This window comes from Oncorhynchus masou, chromosome 13, assembly GCF_036934945.1.
Source record: "Oncorhynchus masou masou isolate Uvic2021 chromosome 13, UVic_Omas_1.1, whole genome shotgun sequence".
Classification (NCBI taxonomy): Eukaryota; Metazoa; Chordata; class Actinopteri; order Salmoniformes; family Salmonidae; genus Oncorhynchus; species Oncorhynchus masou.
In genome coordinates this window covers 50,122,871-50,143,049 of record NC_088224.1, presented here as the reverse complement: position 1 = coordinate 50,143,049, position 20,179 = coordinate 50,122,871, and the positions used below count along the sequence as shown (strand labels likewise).

The 20,179-nt window shown below is 43.0% G+C and overlaps 1 protein-coding gene across 1 annotated transcript in view; it reads left to right on the top strand.

Moving 5' to 3' along the window:
* The window catches only part of LOC135552500 (AP-2 complex subunit mu-B-like), a 40,306-nt gene extending 21,345 nt beyond the window's left edge, over positions 1-18,961 (top strand). Inside the window, exons 7-13 of the mRNA XM_064984173.1 lie at positions 721-856; positions 7,855-8,002; positions 13,271-13,402; positions 13,518-13,653; positions 13,892-13,989; positions 16,400-16,511; positions 16,892-18,961. Of these exons, the coding sequence (XP_064840245.1) occupies positions 721-856; positions 7,855-8,002; positions 13,271-13,402; positions 13,518-13,653; positions 13,892-13,989; positions 16,400-16,511; positions 16,892-17,026 (897 nt within the window). The 3' untranslated portion in view covers positions 17,027-18,961. The remainder of the gene's footprint in view (positions 1-720; positions 857-7,854; positions 8,003-13,270; positions 13,403-13,517; positions 13,654-13,891; positions 13,990-16,399; positions 16,512-16,891) is intronic.
* Positions 18,962-20,179: the final 1,218 nt, after the last annotated feature.

Here is a 20,179-nt window from a genome sequence, read left to right as displayed (position 1 = left end):
TTTAACTAGGCAAGTCCGTTAAGAACAAATTCTTATTTATAATGATGGCGTCCTGGGGAACAGTGGGTTAACTGCCTTGTTCAGGTGCAGAACAACATATGTGTACGTTGTCAGCTCAGAGATTCGATTCAGCAACCTTTCAGTTACTGGCCCAACACTCTAGCCGCCGCTAGTTGTTACATAAGTGTTTCTTTTGTCCAGGGGGAAAGGGCAGTGTGGAGTGCAATAGGGATTGCATCATCTGTGGATCTGTTGGGGCGGTATGCAAATTGGAGTGGGTCTAGGGTTTCTGGGATATTAATGTTGATGTATATGTCACCAACATATTGCTAAGTCCAACTTTACATATTGAGTTATCATTACAAATTAACCTGGTGAAAAATGTTTCAGGCATAACAATCTGGCCTTCTCTTTTTCTCTCTCCTACTGTTTGTCTCTCTCTCTCCCCTATCTCTTCTTTTTTTTTCTCACTATCCTTTTACTTTCTTCTCTTTATGTCCATCCCTCTTCTCTTCTCTTTCTTCCTCCTTGTCCTTTTCCTGTAACCTCTCTCTGTCAACCTTTTTTCTCTTCTCCTCTCGAACCTTTTCCTCCTGCTCTTCTCCCTATCCTTTTCTCCCTCTCTCCTCGTTGTCTTTCCACTCTATCTCCCCTATCTATGTCAACCACTTGTTTCTCTCCCCTCTCTGTCCCTTTCCTTTTTCTATCTCTGTCCACCAGTCCAAGGAGGAGCAGTCTCAGATCACCAGTCAGGTGACAGGGCAGATTGGCTGGCGTCGCGAGGGCATCAAGTACCGTCGCAACGAGCTCTTCCTGGACGTGCTGGAGAGCGTCAACCTGCTGATGTCCCCACAAGGTAATACCGGTGTCAAGTTTGTTTTGCAGCAAGGACTTTGTATCGCTGCTGAACTGAAACAAATCAACAAAGACAAACGTACACTGGACTCGGGTCTTGTATTAATATATTTATTTGGACATGTTTAAAATGCATATAGAGGTGACTCATTCATGTGAGGACAACACTAATTACATTAAAAAAATTATAGAGAATGTAAAAAACAATGAAATCTATTGACTTATTTCCATTATGGTCCTCGTTATCATGTGGGCAACAAGAATGGACAGTGTGGGCAAGACTGGCTGTGCATTGGGCACTTCAAAGGCACTTCAAATTCAATACAATTGGAAAATACATACAAGGATCTCTAAAACTATTGGGACAGTGACACACTTTTCGTTGTTTTGGCTCTGTACTCCAGTGCTTTGGATATGAAATGGTACAATGACAAGACTGGTTGAATTGCTGACTGTCAGCTTTAATTTTAATCCATATCGGGTAAATCGTTTAAGTTCTAGATTTTTTTTTACATAGTCCACCCAAATTAAAGGGACCGAAAGTATTGGGACAAATTCACTTATGTGTATTAAAGAGGTCAAAAGTTTCAAGCTTGTGACTACAAACTTGTTTTATGCATTTTCTGTTTCAGATTATTTTGTGCCCAATAGAATTAAATGGTACATTTATTGCAAATAAGAATAGAATATGTTTCTAAACACTTCTACATTAATGTGGATGCTACCATGATTACAGATAGTCCTGAATGAATCGTGAATAAGGATGAGTGAGAAAGTATCATACCACTAAGACATGATAACCTCTCACCATTAGAATAGCATGGTAGGCTAGCATTTTTGTGTGTGTGTGTGTGGGGGGGGGGGTGATAATTGTGCATCTAACTTTCACACTCATCATTATTCACTATCTGTAATCATGGTAGCATCCGCATTAATGTAGAAGTGTTTAGAAAAGTATTATATTCTTATTTACAATAAAAGTTACTCTGAAATGACAAAATACATTATTTAACTTGAATTTACATTGGGCCTAAAATAATCTGAAACGCAACCAAAACAAACAACAAATGCATCTAACAAGTTGTAGAGTCACTAGCTTGATGTAATTATTGATTATTAGGATTATGGGACCAAATACTAAACTCTTGCTTACTTTAATACACATATAAGTGAATTTGTCCCAATAATTTTTGTTCCCTCAAATGGGGGATATGTACAAAAAGGGCTGTAATTTCTAAATGGTTCACCCAATATGGATGAAAATGACTGTCTGCACTTTAACCTCATAGTCATTGTATCGTTTCAAAATCAAAGTGCTGAAGTACAGAGCCAAAATAACAAAAAAAATGTCCCTGTCCCAATACTTTTGGAGCTCACTGTATATACACACTATACAGTCACCTAGACTAGACAAGGTCAGGGATCCAATGATCTATCAAGTTTTTGTAAGTGCAGTCGCCAATCCATGAAGGGCTATGATGAAACTGGCTGTCATGAGGACCGCCACATGAAAGGAAGACCCAGAGTTAACTCTGCTGCACAGGATAAGTTCATTAGAGTTACCAGCCTCAGAAATTACAGGCCAAACAAATGCTTCACAGAGTTCAAGTAACACACATCTCAACATCAACTGTTCAGAGGAGATTGCGTGAATCAGGCCTTTATGGTTGAATTGCTGCAAAGAAACCACTACTAAAGGACACCAATAATAAGAAGAGACTTGCTTGGGCCAAGAAACACGAGCAATGGACATGAGACCAGTGGACGTCTGTCCTTTGGTCTGATGAGTCCAAATGTGAGATTTTTGGTTCCAACCGCCGTGTCTTTGTAAGACGCAGAGTAGGTGAACGGATGATCTCCACATGTGTGGTTCCCACCGTGAAGCATGGAGGATGAGGTGTTATGGTGTGGGTGTGCTTTGCTGATGACACTGTCAGTGATTAATTTAGAATTCAAGACACACTTAACCAGCATGGCAACCGCAGCATTCTGCAACGAAACGCCATCCCATCTGGTTTGCGCTCAGTGGGAATATCATTTGTTTTTCGACAGGACAATGACCCAACATACCTCCAGGCTGTGTAAGGGCTATTTGACCAAGAAGGAGAGTGATGGAGTGCTGCATCAGATGACCTGACCTCCACAATCACCCAACCTCAACCCAATTCAGATGGTTTGGGATGAGTTGGACCGCAGAGTGAAGGAAAAGCAGCCAACAACTGCTCAGCATATGTAGGAACTCCTTCAAGACTGTTGGAAAATCATTCCCCGTGAAGCTGGTTGAGAGAATGCCAAGAGTGTGCAAGCTGTCATCAAGGCAAAGGGTGGCTACTTTGAGGAATCTAAAATATATTGTGATTTAACACTATTTTGTTTAGCTCTTTTTTGGTTACTCCATGATTCCATATGTTTTATTTTATAGATTTGATGTCTTCACTATTATTGTACAAAGTATAAAACCCCTTGAATTAGGTGTGTCCAAACTTTTAACTGGTGCTGTATATAATTTTTGCATTGTAACTTTTTGCATTGAAAATGTCCATAATATATCTGCAGTAATAATGTAATGATAGTGTTTCACAGTATTACTTATCCGACAGAGCGATTTCCACTAGGTAACAAGGCCAGAAAGTCAGATCAGCTTTCCAATTTTGACAACAGATGCCGCGACGGCGGGAGAAATCAATAGGCCAATATCACAGCCAATCACAACACTGGCAGGTAAGTAATACTGTGAACCACTGTCACTCCACTATTACTGCAGATATATACTGAACAAAAATATAAACACAATATCATGTCCCATGTTTCATGAGCTGAAATAAAAGATCCCAGAAATGTTCCAAATGCACAAAAAAGCTTATTTCTCTACATTTTTGTGCACAAATTTGTTGACACCCCTGTTAGTGAGCATTTCTCCCTTGCCAAGATAATCCATCCACCTGACAGGTGTGGCATATCAAGAAGCTGATTGAACAGCATGTTCATTACACAGGTGCACCTTGTGCTGGGGACAATAAAAGGCCACTCTAAAATGTGCAGTTTTTTCAAACAACATAATGTCACAGATGTCTCAAGGTTCGAGGGAGCGTGCAATTGGTATGCTGACTACAGGAATGTCCACCAAAGCTGTTGCCAGAGAATTTTATGTTAATTTCTCTACCATAAGCTGCCTCCAAAGTAATTATTTAGAATTAGGCAGTATGTCCAAACGGCCTCACAACCGCAGACCCTGTTTAACCATGCCACCCCAGGACCTCCACATCCAGCTTCTTCTCCTGCGGTATCGTATGAGACCAGCCATCCAGACAGCTGGTGAAACTGAGGAGTATTTCTGTCTTTAATCAAGCCATTTAATAAAGCCCACCCATGACTGCGCCTCTGCCCAAATAGATTTTATTTCAATTGACCGATTTCCTTATATGAACTGTAACTCAGTAAAATCTTTGAAATTGTTGCATGTTGCGTTTATATTTTTGTTCAGTATATTATGGAAAGAATGTGCTCGACCAACGTGAGAAGAGGTGCAACCTAAAAATGTGTAGACATCATTGGCCAGGAAAAGGCTCACCATTAAAAATACATAGTTTTACTAGACAACTTTAAAAGTTGGACATTTTGATAAGTTCATATAGGGCATGGGGAAGACAATTAGGGAGAAACTCTCTTCCGCTGGTGGTGCTAATGAGAGACAGTGTGGTAGACCGTGCAGGTTAGCACTCAGGGTGTGGTGTGGTCAATGTCTCCACCTATTGATAAAATACAGAAGTGAAACCAGTAAACAACAATTGGAAAACTGGACAAGCTTTTTTTCAACTGCAGTAGGTGTAATGGACATATAAGCACTACTATATGTTGAATATGTTGGGTATTGAAAAATAAACAACAGGGCTAAACAAAACTAGGGATAACAGCAGTAATCATCAAAAACATAGGCAAAGAAGTCTAACAGCTGGTTTGGACAACAGTTAGTGAGCTAGTAAACTCCCTCCATGTGGAAACAACAAGTACAAATCGGGGGGCTGTCACTGGACCAACAAAGTGACCTTCAATGTTTGTCAAGTGCTATAGGAAGTTGTGCTCTGGGAACATCCATGGGTTTACTTTCAGCTTGATTTAACCATGTCTGATTGTAGCCCTTTGCTCTGAATCTTTCTTGGAGTTCGCCCTTTTTTTCTGTTGAATGTGCTTTAACTCATGGATGTTCCTAGAGTACAACTACTGAGAAAGCCCACAAGCCATAGAGCCAGACCTTCTATCCAACTGGTCACTACCAACACCCCACAAAGTCCAGAACTACTAGGCATCATTAAAAAGCAGTTGGCATATTCTACGCTCAGACTCGGCTCTAGGTAATACATTTCAGCAGCCTCCTGCGGCTGCCTACCGTAGAGCTAAAAACATTAAAGACAGTGTTGTCCGAACCGACATCAGCCAAGGTGCAAACAAGACCAGCCTCCTGCATATTCCCCCCGGCAACTACAAGTGTGCCAGTACACAAAACATATGAAAAGTTTCTCACACCCCATATCGGGTCGAGACATAAAAATCAAAAGTACCATCAATTGTAATTCTCACGATGGGATCTATGGGATTCGCTGCCCGTGCAGTTTATTTTACGTAGGAGAAACTTCAAGGGAGTTACACACACCGGCTCTGACGCTCATCGAATATGGCAGGGCTTGCAAACCATTACAGACCAGAAAGGGAAGCACAGCCGAGAGCTGCCCAGTGACACAAGCCTACCAGATGAGCTAAACTACTTCTATTCTCGCTTCGAGGCAAATAACACTGAAACCTGTATGAGAGCACCAGCTGTTCCGGACGACTGTGTGATCACGCTCTCCGCAGCCAATGTGAGTATGACCTTTAGACAGTCAACATTCACAAGGCCGCAGTGCCAGACGGATTACCAGGACCTGTACTGCGAGCATGCGCTGACCAACTGGCAAGTGTCTTCACTGACATTTTCAACCTCTCCCTGTCTGTAATACCAACATGTGTTAAGCAGACCGCTATAGTGCCTGTGCCAAAGAACACTAAGGTAACCTGCCTAAATGACAGGGAATACAGCAGGGGGCTGAGCATGCACCCCTGGGGCGCCCCAAGGTGGTAAGGGTATGTAACAACACATCCGCCACGCTGATCCTCAACACAGGGGCCCCCCAGGGGTGCATGCTCAGCCCCCTGCTGTACTCCCTGTTCACTCATGACTGCGCGGCCAGGCACGACTCCAACACCATCATTAAATTTGATGATGACACAACAGTGGTAGGCCTGATCACCGACAACAACAAGACAGCCTATAGGGAGGAGGTCAGAGACTTGGCCATCTCATCGATGGGGCTGCAGTGGAGCAGGTTGAAAGCTTCAAGTTCCTTGGTGTCCACATCACCAACAAACTATCATGGTCCAAGCATACCAAGACAGTCATGTAGCAGGCACGAACAAAACCTATTCCCCCTCAGGAGACATTTGGCATGGGATATTTGGCATGGGTCCTCAGATATTTGGCATGGGTCCTCAGATCCTCATAAGGTTCTACAGCTGCACCATCGAGAGCCTGCCCCCGACCACAAGGCACTACAGAGAGTAGTGCGAACGGCCCAGTACATCACTGGGGCCAAGCTTCCTGCCATCCAGGACCTCTATACCAGACGGTGTCAGAGGAAGGCCCTAAACATTGTCAAAGACTCCAGCCACCCTAGTCATAGACTGTTCTCTCTGCTACCGCACGTCAAGCAGAGAGAACAAGTCTAGGTCCAAGAGGCTTCTAAGCCATAAGACTCCTGAACATCTAATCAAATGGCTACCCAGACTATTTGCATTGCCCCCCCTCCCCTCTCCACACCTTTGCCACTCTCTGTTGTCATCACTTTAATATCTACCTACATGTACATACTACCTCAACTAACCCGTGCCCCCGCACATTGACTCTGTACCGGCACCCCTCTGTATATGTTGTTATTTTTTACTGCTGCTCTTTAATTACTTGTTACTTTTATCTCTTGTATTTGGCGCATGTGACTGAATAAAATTTGATTTGATTTGATACTAGAATGTGTGAGCACCGAAGTGCCATTTGACGTGCTGACCCCAACATCCCAGTGGCCTTCCATTTCAAAGAGAGGGGACAGTAAAAACAAACAAGGTTGCGATGTTGACAAAAGGTCCAGAGAGATATACTGGATCCATTCCTTAGATACTTTAATCCCCAGATTTCTTAATCTAGAGAAGGACTATAGCTTTTGTGAAGGGCCCCATCCTTTTGTTGGTCCAGTGACAAGTTTAAGTTTACAAAAAATAAAAATGGTTCTGCAATGTTACAATCCAATAACAAGGTGTGGAAGCCATTTTTTTTTTCAATTACAACTTTTGATCTTGTTAATTATTTTGTTTGTAAATTAAATTTTAACACCGTTTTCCCCCCAAGTTCGTGATTACGATCTTGTCTCATCGCTGCAACTCCCCAACGGTCTCGGGAGAGGCAAAGGTCGAGTCATTTCGTCCTCCGAAAACATTACCTGCCAGGCCGCCCTTAACACCCGCTCACTTAACACGGAAGCCAGCTGCACCAATGTGTCAGAGGGAAACACCGTTCAACTGATGACCGAACCCCAGGCTGTAGTGGCGGCCCAACCCTGCGATGCCGTGCCTTAGACCGCTGCGCCACCCGGGAGGCCAATTGCAACTTATTTTCGAAGAAATGGGGAATTATTTCAGAAAGTGTAAGGGTGACAATATATTTGGCCGCAACTGTATGTATGACTATGTATGCATATTTAGCAGTGTGGTGTAGTGCCGATGTGGCCACTAGAGGCCGCCACCCGCCTGTTTTAATGGTTGAGAAAGCTTCTCTTCTACTATAAATTATTCTATAACTCTACATAAGTGTATCACTACCTCATAAAACACTCCTTGACAGCTCTCCTGAACCAGTTACCCGCCTTCCGTGTTGCTCCGTGGTAACCTCGCCCTCTCTCCCTTTTCTCCAATCAGGCCAGGTGCTGAGCGCCCACGTCTCGGGCCGCGTGGTGATGAAGAGCTACCTGAGCGGCATGCCGGAGTGTAAATTTGGAATGAACGACAAGATCGTCATCGACAAACAGGGCAAAGGGGGCGCCACTGAGGAGGCGGCGGGCAAGAGGTGAGGGGGCAACGGGTGTGTCCGGCGTTTAGGGTCGTACCACCTCCCTGGATGGGAGAGAAGATGCTGCTGGAAGTGGTGTTGGATGGCCAGTAGGACACACACTTTCCTCTGGTCTAAAAATATACACTGCTCAAAAAAATAAAGGGAACACTAAAATAACACATCCTAGATCTGAATGAATGAAATATTCTTATTAGATACTTTTTTCTTTACATAGTTGAATGTGCTGACAACAAAATCACACAAAAATGATCAATGGAAATCAAATTTATCAACCCATGGAGGTCTGGATTTGGAGTCACACTCAAAATTAAAGTGGAAAACCACACTACAGGCTGATCCAACTTTGATGTAATGTCCTTAAAACAAGTCAAAACGAGGCTCAGTAGTGTGTGTGGCCTCCACGTGCCTGTATGACCTCCCTACAATGCCTGGGCATGCTCCTGATGAGGTGGCGGATGCTCTCCTGAGGGATCTCCTCCCAGACCTGGACGAGAGCATCCGCCAACTCTTGGACAGTTTGTGATGCAACGTGGCGCTGGTGGATGGAGTGAGACATGATGTCCCAGATATGCTCAATTGGATTCAGGTCTGGGGAACGGGCGAGCCAGTCCATAGCATCAATGCCTTCCTCTTGCAGGAACTGCTGACACACTCCAGCCACATGAGGTCTAGCATTGTCTTGCATTAGGAGGAATCCAGCTCCAACCGCACCAGCATATGGTCTCACAAGGGGTCTGAGGATCTCATCTTGGTACCTAAAGGCAGTCAGGCTACCTCTGGCGAGCACATGGAGGGCTGTGCGGCCCCCCAAAGAAATGCCACCCCACACCATGTCTGACCCACGGCCAAACCGGTCATGCTGGAGGATGTTGCAGGCAGCAGAACGTTCTCCACTGCGTCTCCAGACTCTGTCACGTCTGTCACATGTGCTCAGTGTGAACCTGCTTTCATCTGTGAAGAGCACAGGGTGCCAGTGGCGGATTTGCCAATCTTGGTGTTCTCTGGCAAATGCCAAACGTCCTGCACGGTGTTGGGCTGTAAGCACAACCCCCACCTGTGGACGTCGGGCCCTCATACCACCCTCATGGAGTCTGTTTCTGACCGTTTGAGCAGACACATGCACATTTGTGGCCTGCTGGAGGTCATTTTGCAGGGCTCTGGCAGTGCTCCTCCTGCTTCTCCTTGCACAAAGGCGGTGGTAGCGGTCCTGCTGCTGGGTTGTTGCCCTCCTACGGCCTCCTCCACGTCTCCTGATGTACTGGCCTGTCTCCTGGTAGCGCCTCCATGCTCTGGACACTACGCTGATAGACACAGCAAACCTTCTTGCCACAGCTTGCATTGATGTGCCATCCTGGATGAGCTGCACTACCTGAGCCACTTGTGTGGGTTGTAGACTCCGAAACATAGCATAGGAACTGAGAAGTGGTCTGTGGTCACCACCTGCAGAACCACTCCTTTATTGGGGGTGATTGCCTATAATTTATCTTGCTAATTGCCTATAATTTCCACCTGTTGTCTATTCCATTTGCACAACAGCATGTGAAATGTATTGTCAATCACTGTTTGATTTCACAGAAGTGTGATTGACTTGGAGTTACATTGTGTTGTTTAAGTGTTCCCTTTATTTTTTTTAGCAGTGTATTTAGACTTTTACCCAACTGAATGCCATTAGACCAATATTAGGATATCCCTAGATGTGAAATATCTTCACTCCTAGAAGGGCCTCCTGGCTTCTGTCATAATGGTCAATTTTGAATGAGGAAAAAAATATTTACAGTGGCAGTTTGGTAAACCTAATCCCGTCCGAATCGTCCACTGGAAAAACTGACATGCTGTGGTAATAATTACATAACCGATGTTCTAAAGTAATACTAGTCTCATGCGAATAGGCCTAGACTGTCCAGGTAATTCCACTTATAGATGTCACATTTTAAATTCACTTCAATCAGTGTAGATGAAGGGGAGGAGATAGGTTAAAGAAGGATTTTTAAGCCCTGAGACATGGGTTTTGTATGTGTGCCATTGAGGATACGATTTAAGTCCCTTTGAACGGGGTATGGTAGTAGCTGCCAAGCGAACCGGTTTGTGTGTGTCAAGAACTGCAATGCTGCTGAGTTTTTCATGCTCAACAGTTTCCTGTGTGTATCAAGAATGGTCCACCACCCAACGGACAATCAGCCAACTTGACAACTGTGGGAAGCATTGGAGTCAACACGGGCCAGCATCCCTGTGGAACGCTGTCGACACCTTGTAGAGTCCATGCCCCGACAAATTGAGGCTGTTCTGTGGGCAAAGGGGGGTGCAACTCAATATTAGGATGGTGTTCCTAGTATTTTGTACACAGTATATTCACCCCTCAAAAAGACAGGCAAAAGTTAGTTGAATTTCCAATGTGTGACCACTATGCTTTCAACAATCTAAAAAGCGCAATCAAATACCAATGGAAAAGAAAAACAATTTGACATTTTGTTAAATTGTCACCCTATTGTTTATCACTGCACTGTCAACCATTTAAAAGTACAGAACGTTCCAATGGGAATACAATGTCAGATATTTTGTTTATTTATGCAACAGATTGTGTTATCACTGTTTCATCTAATAGCAGAACCAAGTGACCTGCATTGTAGTTGAGATTACATTCAAAGTACATGGTGCAAGTGATCAATGCCGTTTGAGATTCTGTGCAGATTATTACAGCAATTGTGAAGATCTGCGACAACCTTTGCATATGCTATCTTGAACATGCACAATTTATACGGTTACATAAGACATTTATAGTCACTGTAACCTGAATGTGGCCATGGATGATTTACTCATTTTAAGGTTGAATGTTACATTAGTTTGTAATAAAACTATTTACTGTATTACAAAAGTAATATTGAATTGTTTTTGGTTGACAACGCAACCAAATATCAATATTTAAAGGAGATGTATCCTCTGCTTGGATATCTGTGCCACTGATTTAATCTGACTTTAATTTGTCTACAGATAAGAAAATGATCGTCTGTTGGTTTCACGACTCAATCTCAACCCCCAAATATTTGAATGTACTTTAAATAAAGTTTGATTTAATTTAGTCCTATTCTTTAAGTTGGATGTTTAGTTGATACGGAGACGACCTGGAATTAAAGCCAGACTAAGTCAGTGGTACAGATTGAACTATCCAAGCAGAAGATACATCTTTAAATGTTGATATTTGGTTGCACTGACAACCAAACATAATTAGGGCTGTAGCGGTCATTAAATTTTGTCAGCTGGTGATTGTCAAGCAAATAACTGCTGGTCTCATGGTAATTGACCGTTAATTAACATAAACACATGTAGAATATCCTGGCTTCCACACATATCCTACCATCCACAGACCTTTGGAAAATCTACATTTTTACAAATCGAATAAATCCATGTAATATATCGTACACCTTCATAAATCTGTTGTGTGGCCGTAATGCCCCCTAAAAAAATCCATACTTTTTGCGGCCAGTGACCGTTTGTGCCAAACAAGATATCACAACAAAAACAGTGGCCCAAAAATATAGATATAGAAGTAGATTAGAATATAGATCAGAATCATCTGTAGAATAGATATAGAAAGGCACTTGATCTGATTCAATTAAGCTGTGCACAGCTCTTGTATTTCAAAGGTGGCAGAGGTGCTTAATGAGGTTTCACAGCTACGGTCCATAGAACTCTCACGCCAGTAAGCTGTTGAATTCACCAATAGGAAATATCCTAAACTCCAGAGCAAGCTGACTGAAGGCCCTTTGCTGGTGCCTGCAGCTATACCGTGGATTAAGCTAGCCTGAGTGCCAGTCTGTTTGTGCCATCATGCCAACACTGGCACTCATTGTCATGCCAAACAATGTTTGGCTTGCCAATGACATCAATGGAGTTGGCAAAAACAACAGATCTGGGACCAGGCTAGAATTAAGCTCCTGTATTGTACATTTGGTTTTAAAATATTTTGGTTTATGCTCACTGAATGTTTTGTAAAGCCTTGAACATCTTGATTTTTTTAAGTACCCATAATGATCAAAGCAAAATGGGTCACTGACACTGTCAAGTACTGGATTATTGCTGAAAAGACTGAGATAAAACTGTAAAATGGAAAACCTTAAATCATTCTCTAAAGTGTTTTCACATGCCATTCTTCTTGTCCAAAACACTGAGTGGGAGGTGAACACATTGCCTGTGTTCCACATGGCACCCTATTCCCTATAAAGTGCACTACTTTTCACTCCGTTTTCCGCAGCCATCGTAACCAAGTCATCATGCTGCAACTACATCACATGGCTTGTTACTTTGTTCATCATTTTCCATCACACTCTTTTTTATGACCTTTTTCTTTCCTGGCATTATGTTTATCGTGCTATGATGTCAAGCTGTGTTTTTTTCCCCTTCTTGATTTGTGCTGTGATTTTCTCCCTCTCTCTGTGCTGGACCTCAGTGATTTGGGAGGCAGGTATCGTACATCATTCACTCTCCATCCTCAGTCTGCCTCTGTGTGTGTGTCTGTCTTGTCTGTCCATCGTTTTGTCTACAGAGGGTTGCGTTCAGTACAGAGCAATGTTATGTGTCTGATTTTCTGACTGGTAGATCTGGACATGTAGTGTTCATAATCAATCTAATGTTGCATCCTTCTGAACGCAACATGACATGCAAGTCAGACTGACCAGGCAATTAGTGTTGTGGTGTCTGGCTGGTATACCTCTACTGCTTTGTCTATCCGTTGTGTGTGTGTGGATTTCAGTATGTTGGAGCTCAGAGTGCATCAGCTCTTCATTGAAATTCATACTCTTTGTAAATTTATGTTAATCGTTAATCTCACTGTCATCTAATGTCTGTGTATTATGATTAGGATCGGTTTCCCCTCCTTCAGTGTGTGTGTTTATGTGTGGCTCTCTTGTCCCCTCTAAACACCTGTCTCCCTCTCTCCCCTTTATCCCCCCCTCTCTCTCTCTCTCTCTCTCTCTCTCTCTCCCTCTCTCTATTTCTCCTTTATCTCCCGCTCTCTCCTTTATCTCCCCTCTCTCTTTCTCTCTCCTTTATCTCACTCTCTTCTCTCCCTCCCTCTCTTCTTTATCTCCCTCTCTTGCTCCCTCGCTTTCTCCCTCCTTTATCTCCCTTTCTCCCTCCCTCTCCTTTATCTCCCTCTCTCTCTCCTTTATTGCCCTCTCTTGCTCCCTCCCTCTCTCCCTCCCTCTCTCCTTTATCTCCCTCTCTCGCTCCATCCCTTTCTCCCTCTCCTTTATCTCCCTCTCTTAGTGGCGGTGGTGGCGGTAAGCAATCCATAGCCATTGATGACTGTACATTCCACCAGTGTGTGCGTCTCAGCAAGTTTGACGCTGAGCGCAGCATCAGCTTCATTCCTCCGGACGGAGAATGTGAACTCATGAGGTAACGAGCTTGTGTGATACAGACACACAAACACACGCACACACACACACACATTCACACACAGGCTATGTCTTTATGTGTCTGTTTTGTGTGTGTGTTTGCCTCTTCTCCACAGGTACCGCACCACCAAGGACATCATCCTACCCTTCCGTGTCATCCCCCTTGTCAGGGAGGTGGGCCGCACCAAGCTTGAAGTCAAGGTGGTCATTAAGTCCAACTTCAAGCCCTCGCTTCTGGCTCAGAAGATTGAGGTATGGCTACAGAGGGATATAGGGTACCAAGTGAGCATAGAGCTTTGGACAGTACCTGACCAGGTCGTGGTCATCACGGTCAGGTAAAAGTCCTGAAAAAACACACTTTTGTAGTAGTGCTCAACATAGCCATTTCGGAAGCACCCTTGGTCTTACCCATAAACTAATGAATGAGTGTGTGTAGATGGGGAATGGATCCACTGAGCTGAATGTCTTTTTCCATGTTCTTACTACCCAGGTGCGCATCCCCACCCCTCTCAACACCAGCGGGGTCCAGGTGATCTGCATGAAGGGCAAGGCCAAGTACAAGGCCAGCGAGAACGCCATCGTCTGGAAGTAAGTTTTCCTCGGGCTCACATTGGAAAACATTACGCAACCGGGGAGGAAAACATGGAAAATAAGTGGTTCTTATTGGACAAGTCCAGGTAGTCCCTCCCTGTTTCAGTCAATTTTTACTGTTTTGTACCTGATGAACTCCACACAGGTTAGGCGCCAGCCTGAGAAACGCTTCACAGTCGCCTATAAACTACGGACCAAAAAAAGTTGTTAATTGCGGCACTGGTTAATTGGGGACTTTATTCAGTTAAACAAGTCCTATATCGACATAACCTGTAAGGCCGCTCAGCAAGGAAGAAGCCACTGCTCCAAAAACGCCATAAAAAAAGCCAGACTACGGTTTGCAACTTTTTGGAGAAATGTCCTCTGGTCTGATGAAACAAAAATAGAACTGTTAGGCCATAATGACCATCGTTATGTTTGGAGGAGAAATGGGGAAGCTTGCAAGCCGAAGATCACCATCCCAACCGTGAAGCACGGGGGTGGCAGCATCATGTTGTGGGGGTGCTTTGCTGCGGGAGGGACTGGTGCACTTCACAAAATAGATGGCTTCATGAGGAAATACATTTATGTGGATATATTGAAGCAACATCTCAAGACATCAGTCAGGAAGTTAAAGCTTGGTCACAAATGGGTCTTCCAAATGGACAATGACCCCAAGCATACTTCCAATGTTGTGGCAAAATGGCCTAACCTCTCTGGGATATTCAGGACGGTAGCGTCCCACCCCGCCAACAGCCAGTGAAAGTGCAGGGCGCCAAATTCAAAACTCAAAAATCTGATAATTAAAATTCATCAAGCAAACAATTATTTCACACCATTTTAAAGATAAAATTCTTGTTAATCCAGCAACAGTGTCTGATGTCAAAAAGGCTTTACAGCGAAAGCACCACAAACGATTGTTAGGTCACCACCAAGTTGTAAGTCGCTCTGGATAAGAGCGTCTGCTAAATGACTTAAATGTAAATGTAAGTCACAGAAAAACACTGCCATTTTCCAGCCAAAGAGAGGAGTCACAAAAAGCAGAAATATAGATAAAATTGATCACTAACCTTTGATGATCTTCATCAGATGACACTCATAGGACTTCATGTTACACAATACATGTATGTCTTGTTCGATGAAGTGCATATTTATATCCAAAAATCTCATTTTACATTGGCGTGTTATGTTCAGTAGTTCCAAAACATGCAGTGATTTTGCAGAGAGCCACATCAATTTACAGGAATACTCATAATAAACATTGATAAAAGATACAACTATTATACATGGAACTTTAGATAAACTTCTCCTTAATGCAACTGCTGTGTCAGATTTCAAAAAAACTTTACGGAAAAAGCATACCATGCAATAATCTGAGTACGGCGCTCAGAGAACAAAACAGCCAAAGAGATATCCGCCATGTTGTGGAGTCAACATTAGTCAGAAATAGCATTATAAATATTAACTTACCTTTGATGATCTTCATCAGAACTCCCAGGAATTCCAGTTCCACAATAAATGTTTGATTTGTTTGATAATTTGTTCATAATTTATGTCCAAATACCTCCTTGTTTTTTTAAGAGAGAGAGAGAATGAGTAGGAATGGGAGGTGCATCTTGTGTTGATAGCAAGCCCTAAGCCTGATGGAGAGGTGTGTGTGTGAATCTGTGAGTGGATTATGAGAGAGCTGTTTGTTCAGGAAAATAAACAGAATTGAGCACTTTAGATGTTTCTAATTGTTTTAGTATTATGTATTCTGCTTAAAATCATCCTAAAACTGAGCACTTATTACGATTATTGCTTTATATGAAATTAACGTGAAAAGAAAACATCTCAACATGTATCGCAGATTTTCAGAAAAGCTGCAGCAAAACACGCATTTATAGCCATAGGAATCACAATTTTTCTTCACAAAAACCTGGAGGCACTGCATAATATGGACACCAAATAGGACTATCTTCTGTTAACCACCCATACCTTGTCACAACACAACTGATTGGCTCAAACGCGTTAAGAAGGAAAGAAATTCCACAAATAACTTTCAACAAGGCACAACTGTTAATTGAAATGCATTCCAGGTGACTACTTCATGTAGCTGGTTGAGAGAATGCCAAAAGTGTGCAAAGCTGTCTTCAAGGCAAAGGGTGGCTACTTTGAAGAATCTCAAATATAAAATACATTTTGATTGGTTTAACGCTTTTTCGGTTACTAAATGATTCCATGTGTATTATTTCATTGTTTTGATGTCTTCACTATTATTCTACAATTTAGAAAATAGTACAAAATTAAACAAAACTCTTGAATGAGGGTTTGATATCCAGATATTCGATTAACCGTGCTCATCCCTAGTGTGTGTGCGCGTGTGTGCACGCGCCTGTGTTTTTGCTGTGGAATGGTCTTAACTGTGTGTGGCTATGCGTGTCTGCAGGATCAAGCGTATGGCAGGGATGAAGGAGTCTCAAATCAGTGCTGAGATCGAGCTGCTGCCCACCAACGACAAGAAGAAGTGGGCGCGCCCTCCCATCTCCATGAACTTTGAGGTGATTAGGTCTTTTATTTCCTTTACACAGTCATCTCTACTGTAGCTGGGCTCCAGATCAGTTTGTGCTGTATTACCAACTTCAATGGTTGAATGACCCAGGTGTGATAATGTTTCTGGCCTGTCAAATGGGCCCCCCAGTGGCACAGCGGTCTCAGGCACTGCATCTTCATGCTAGAGGCGTCACCCTGGTTTGAATCCAGGCTGTATCACAACGAGCTGTGATTGGTCCCATAGGGTGGCGCACAATTGGCCTAGTGTTGGCCGGTGTAGGCCGTCATTATAAATAAGATTTTGTGCTTAACTGACTTACCTAGTTAAATAAAAAACAATACTGAACTCTCTCCCAGGTGTAATTATGGTTCTGTTATGGTCTCCCAGGTGCCATTTGCTCCGTCCGGACTCAAGGTGCGCTACCTGAAGGTGTTCGAGCCCAAGCTGAACTACAGTGACCACGACGTCATCAAATGGGTGCGCTATATCGGCCGCAGCGGCATTTACGAGACACGCTGCTAACCGCCACCTCACAATCGGGTGGAAAGAGGGACGCAACAGGGAAGAGGCTGGACCAAGGGAGGGAGCGAAAGACGACAACATGGGATCGTTTCTTAGTCTTTTTTTCCCCCCAGAATGGCTGACAAGTGAAAAAAAATCTATATATTGAAAATTATTATATTACTAAACGCATATATATATATAAATAATGCAAACATCCTGTGAAGTACAAAAAATACCATCTGCATCTAAAGGTTTTTTCCCCTTTTTAATCTAAACAAAAAATCCATTCCACCCCCATGATATGTTGTTTACTATTCCTGTACAACCCATCTATTCCCCATGGCACTGAATTAGTGGACGACTGTACCCCTTGCCCATAACCATAGATCTAGAATCAGATCACGCACCATACCCTCAATCCTAATGTATTAGGAGGATAAACAAAGTATCTGACCATGTATCATTGGCTTAGGAGTAACTGCTACCCTCCCTCCCTTGATGCTGGCATAGGAGTGTGTGTGTCGCTCTTCTGTTCTCCTGTAGCAACTAACGTCTCCTGTTCCACCTCTCTCTCCCCAGCCCTGCCCGTGTATCTATATCTAACCGGCGGAGTCACTCTTTAGCCTAGTGTGTAGTTTTCAGCCATATGTGGTGTAGATGCATCCGTTAAGTGTCATGCCGTTTTCAGTACATTTTATACGTTTTGTTATTTTAACACCCGGCCTTCCCCGAGTATTTTAGTCATGAATCGTCTTGTGTTTTTGTAGTTAGTGCTTTGTCGTGCTTCTCTAAAGCTCTCTGGCCACCATTGCATCGCGCTGTCTTGCGGTCTTATCCCACACCCTTAGTCCTCCTCTACTATTTCCCATAGCTGGTGGTGTCATTGTTATTATGATTCTTCCTGACGCAGGTATCATTTTGCTGTAGTTCCTGTCATTTTCTGTCTTAAGTGCTGCAGAGATTCCTTCTGTGTGACCAAAATTGTCAGTTTTAGGAACAAAAAAATGTAGCGATGACAATAGACGGGACACATCAGTCTATGAATATAAATATATATAAACACATCTCTATATTGTATGAATGGTAAAAATGTCGAGCAGAGCCAGTTGTTACGGTCTCAATGGTCTGCTGTTAGGGATGGTGTTTGTGTAGGAGACGCAGTTGAGCAGATCTGTTTGTGTGTGTGTGTGTGTGTGTGTGTGTGTGTGTGTGTGTGTGTGTGTGTGTGTGTGTGTGTGTGTGTGTGTGTGTGTGTGTGTGTGTGTGTGTGTGTGTGTGTGTGTGTGTGTGTGTGTGTGTGTGTGTGTGTGCGTGCGTGCGCGTGCGTGCGTTGCTATTGTTCCCCAGGACCACGATCTGCTGAACATGTCTCGGGAGTCTGAAATTCTGGCTGCAAATTCCCAGTTCTGATCCCGACTGGAAGTCTGACCCTCCCATCTGCTTTACATTAGCATGGGTGTATTTCTTGACCAGTTAAAGGGATAGTTCAACAAATTACAATGGCATTGGTTTCCTTACCCTGTAAGTAGTCTATGGACAAGTTATGACAACAACATGCTTTGGTTTAGTTTCCCTGTCACTATTATCAAATGCTAATGTTTTATCATTTGTGGCACAAATCCCATTCATGTCATGGGACCGATATTAGCATTTGTCGCGCATCATGTTCAAGTTAATTTGTGATCCATTTGGACATGATGCATGAAAAAAGATAATTCACAAAATTCCCAAATTCCTATGGGCCCTGGCCAGAAGTAGTGCACTATATAGGCAATAGGTTGCCAATTGAGACCTAGTCTTCCTCTCTGGTCAATGCCCACTATGTCATGCCACACCCTGAGAGATGGGGAGGGAGAGTCCTGGGGGCTTGACCCTCTGCTTCAATGTTTCCATGGGATCCATTTGGTAACTATGTGACTGTCAAGGTAATCCAAATAAAAAAGGTGTAACCAATGGAATTCTGTTTATCAATTTATTTCTGCAGCAGAAGTTCAGTTTGTGTCTTGCAGTTACAGTGCTTTCAGAAAGTATTTGCACACTTCGACCTTTTCCACTTTTTGTTGTGTTACAGCCTGAATTTAAAATGGAATAAAATGAGATTTTTTTGTCACTGGCCTACATACAATATCCAGTAATGTCAAAGTGTAAGTGTCTTTTTTTTAATGTTTTCAAATGAATTTATCAAAAGCTGAAATATGTTGAGTCAAGTATTCAAACCCATTTGTTATGGCAAGCATAAATACATTTAGGAGTAAAAATGTGCTCAACAAGTCACAAGTTGCATGGACTCACTCTGTGTGCAATAATAGTGTTTAACGTAATTGTAATGACTACCTCATCTCTGTACCCCACACATACAATTATCTATAAGGTCCCTCAGTCGAGCAGTGAATTTCAAACACAGATTCAAGCACAAAGACCAGGGAGGTTTTCAGACAATGAATATCCCTTTGAGCATGGTGAAGTTATTAATTCAACTTTTGATGATGTATCATCAATACACCCAGTCACTACAAAGATACAGGCAACTTTCCCAACTCAGTTGCTGGAGAGGAAGGAAACCGCCCAGGGATTTCATCATGAGGCCAATAGTGACTTTAAAACAGTTGAAAGTTTAATGGCTGTGAGTAACACTGATAACTTGGCAAAGCCATTCATTAACTTTTTGTCCAGAATAGAAAGTGATATGTTTGAGGAATTTCCAATATAACACATCACTGAGTACCACTCTCCATATTTTCAAGCATAGTGGTGGCTGCATCATGTTATGGATATGTTTGTAATCATTTATTTTTTTAACCTTTATTTAACTAGGCAAGTCAGTTAAGAACAAATTCCTATTTACAATGACAGCCTTCACCGAACAAACCCAAATGACACTGGGCCAATTGTGCACCACCCTATGGGACTCCAGATCACAGCCAGTGGTGACATAGCCCAGGATCAAACCAGGGTCTGTAGTGACACCTTTAGCACTGAGATGCAGTGCCTTAGACTGCTACGCCACTCTGGAACCGAAATTCATTAAGGATTTGGGAGTTCTTCCGAATAAAAAAAAGAAACGGAACGGAATGAAGCTAAACACAGGCAAAATCCTAGAGTAAAACCTGGTTCATTCTTCTTTCCACCAGACACTGGGAGATAAATTCCCCTTTCAGCAGGACAATAACC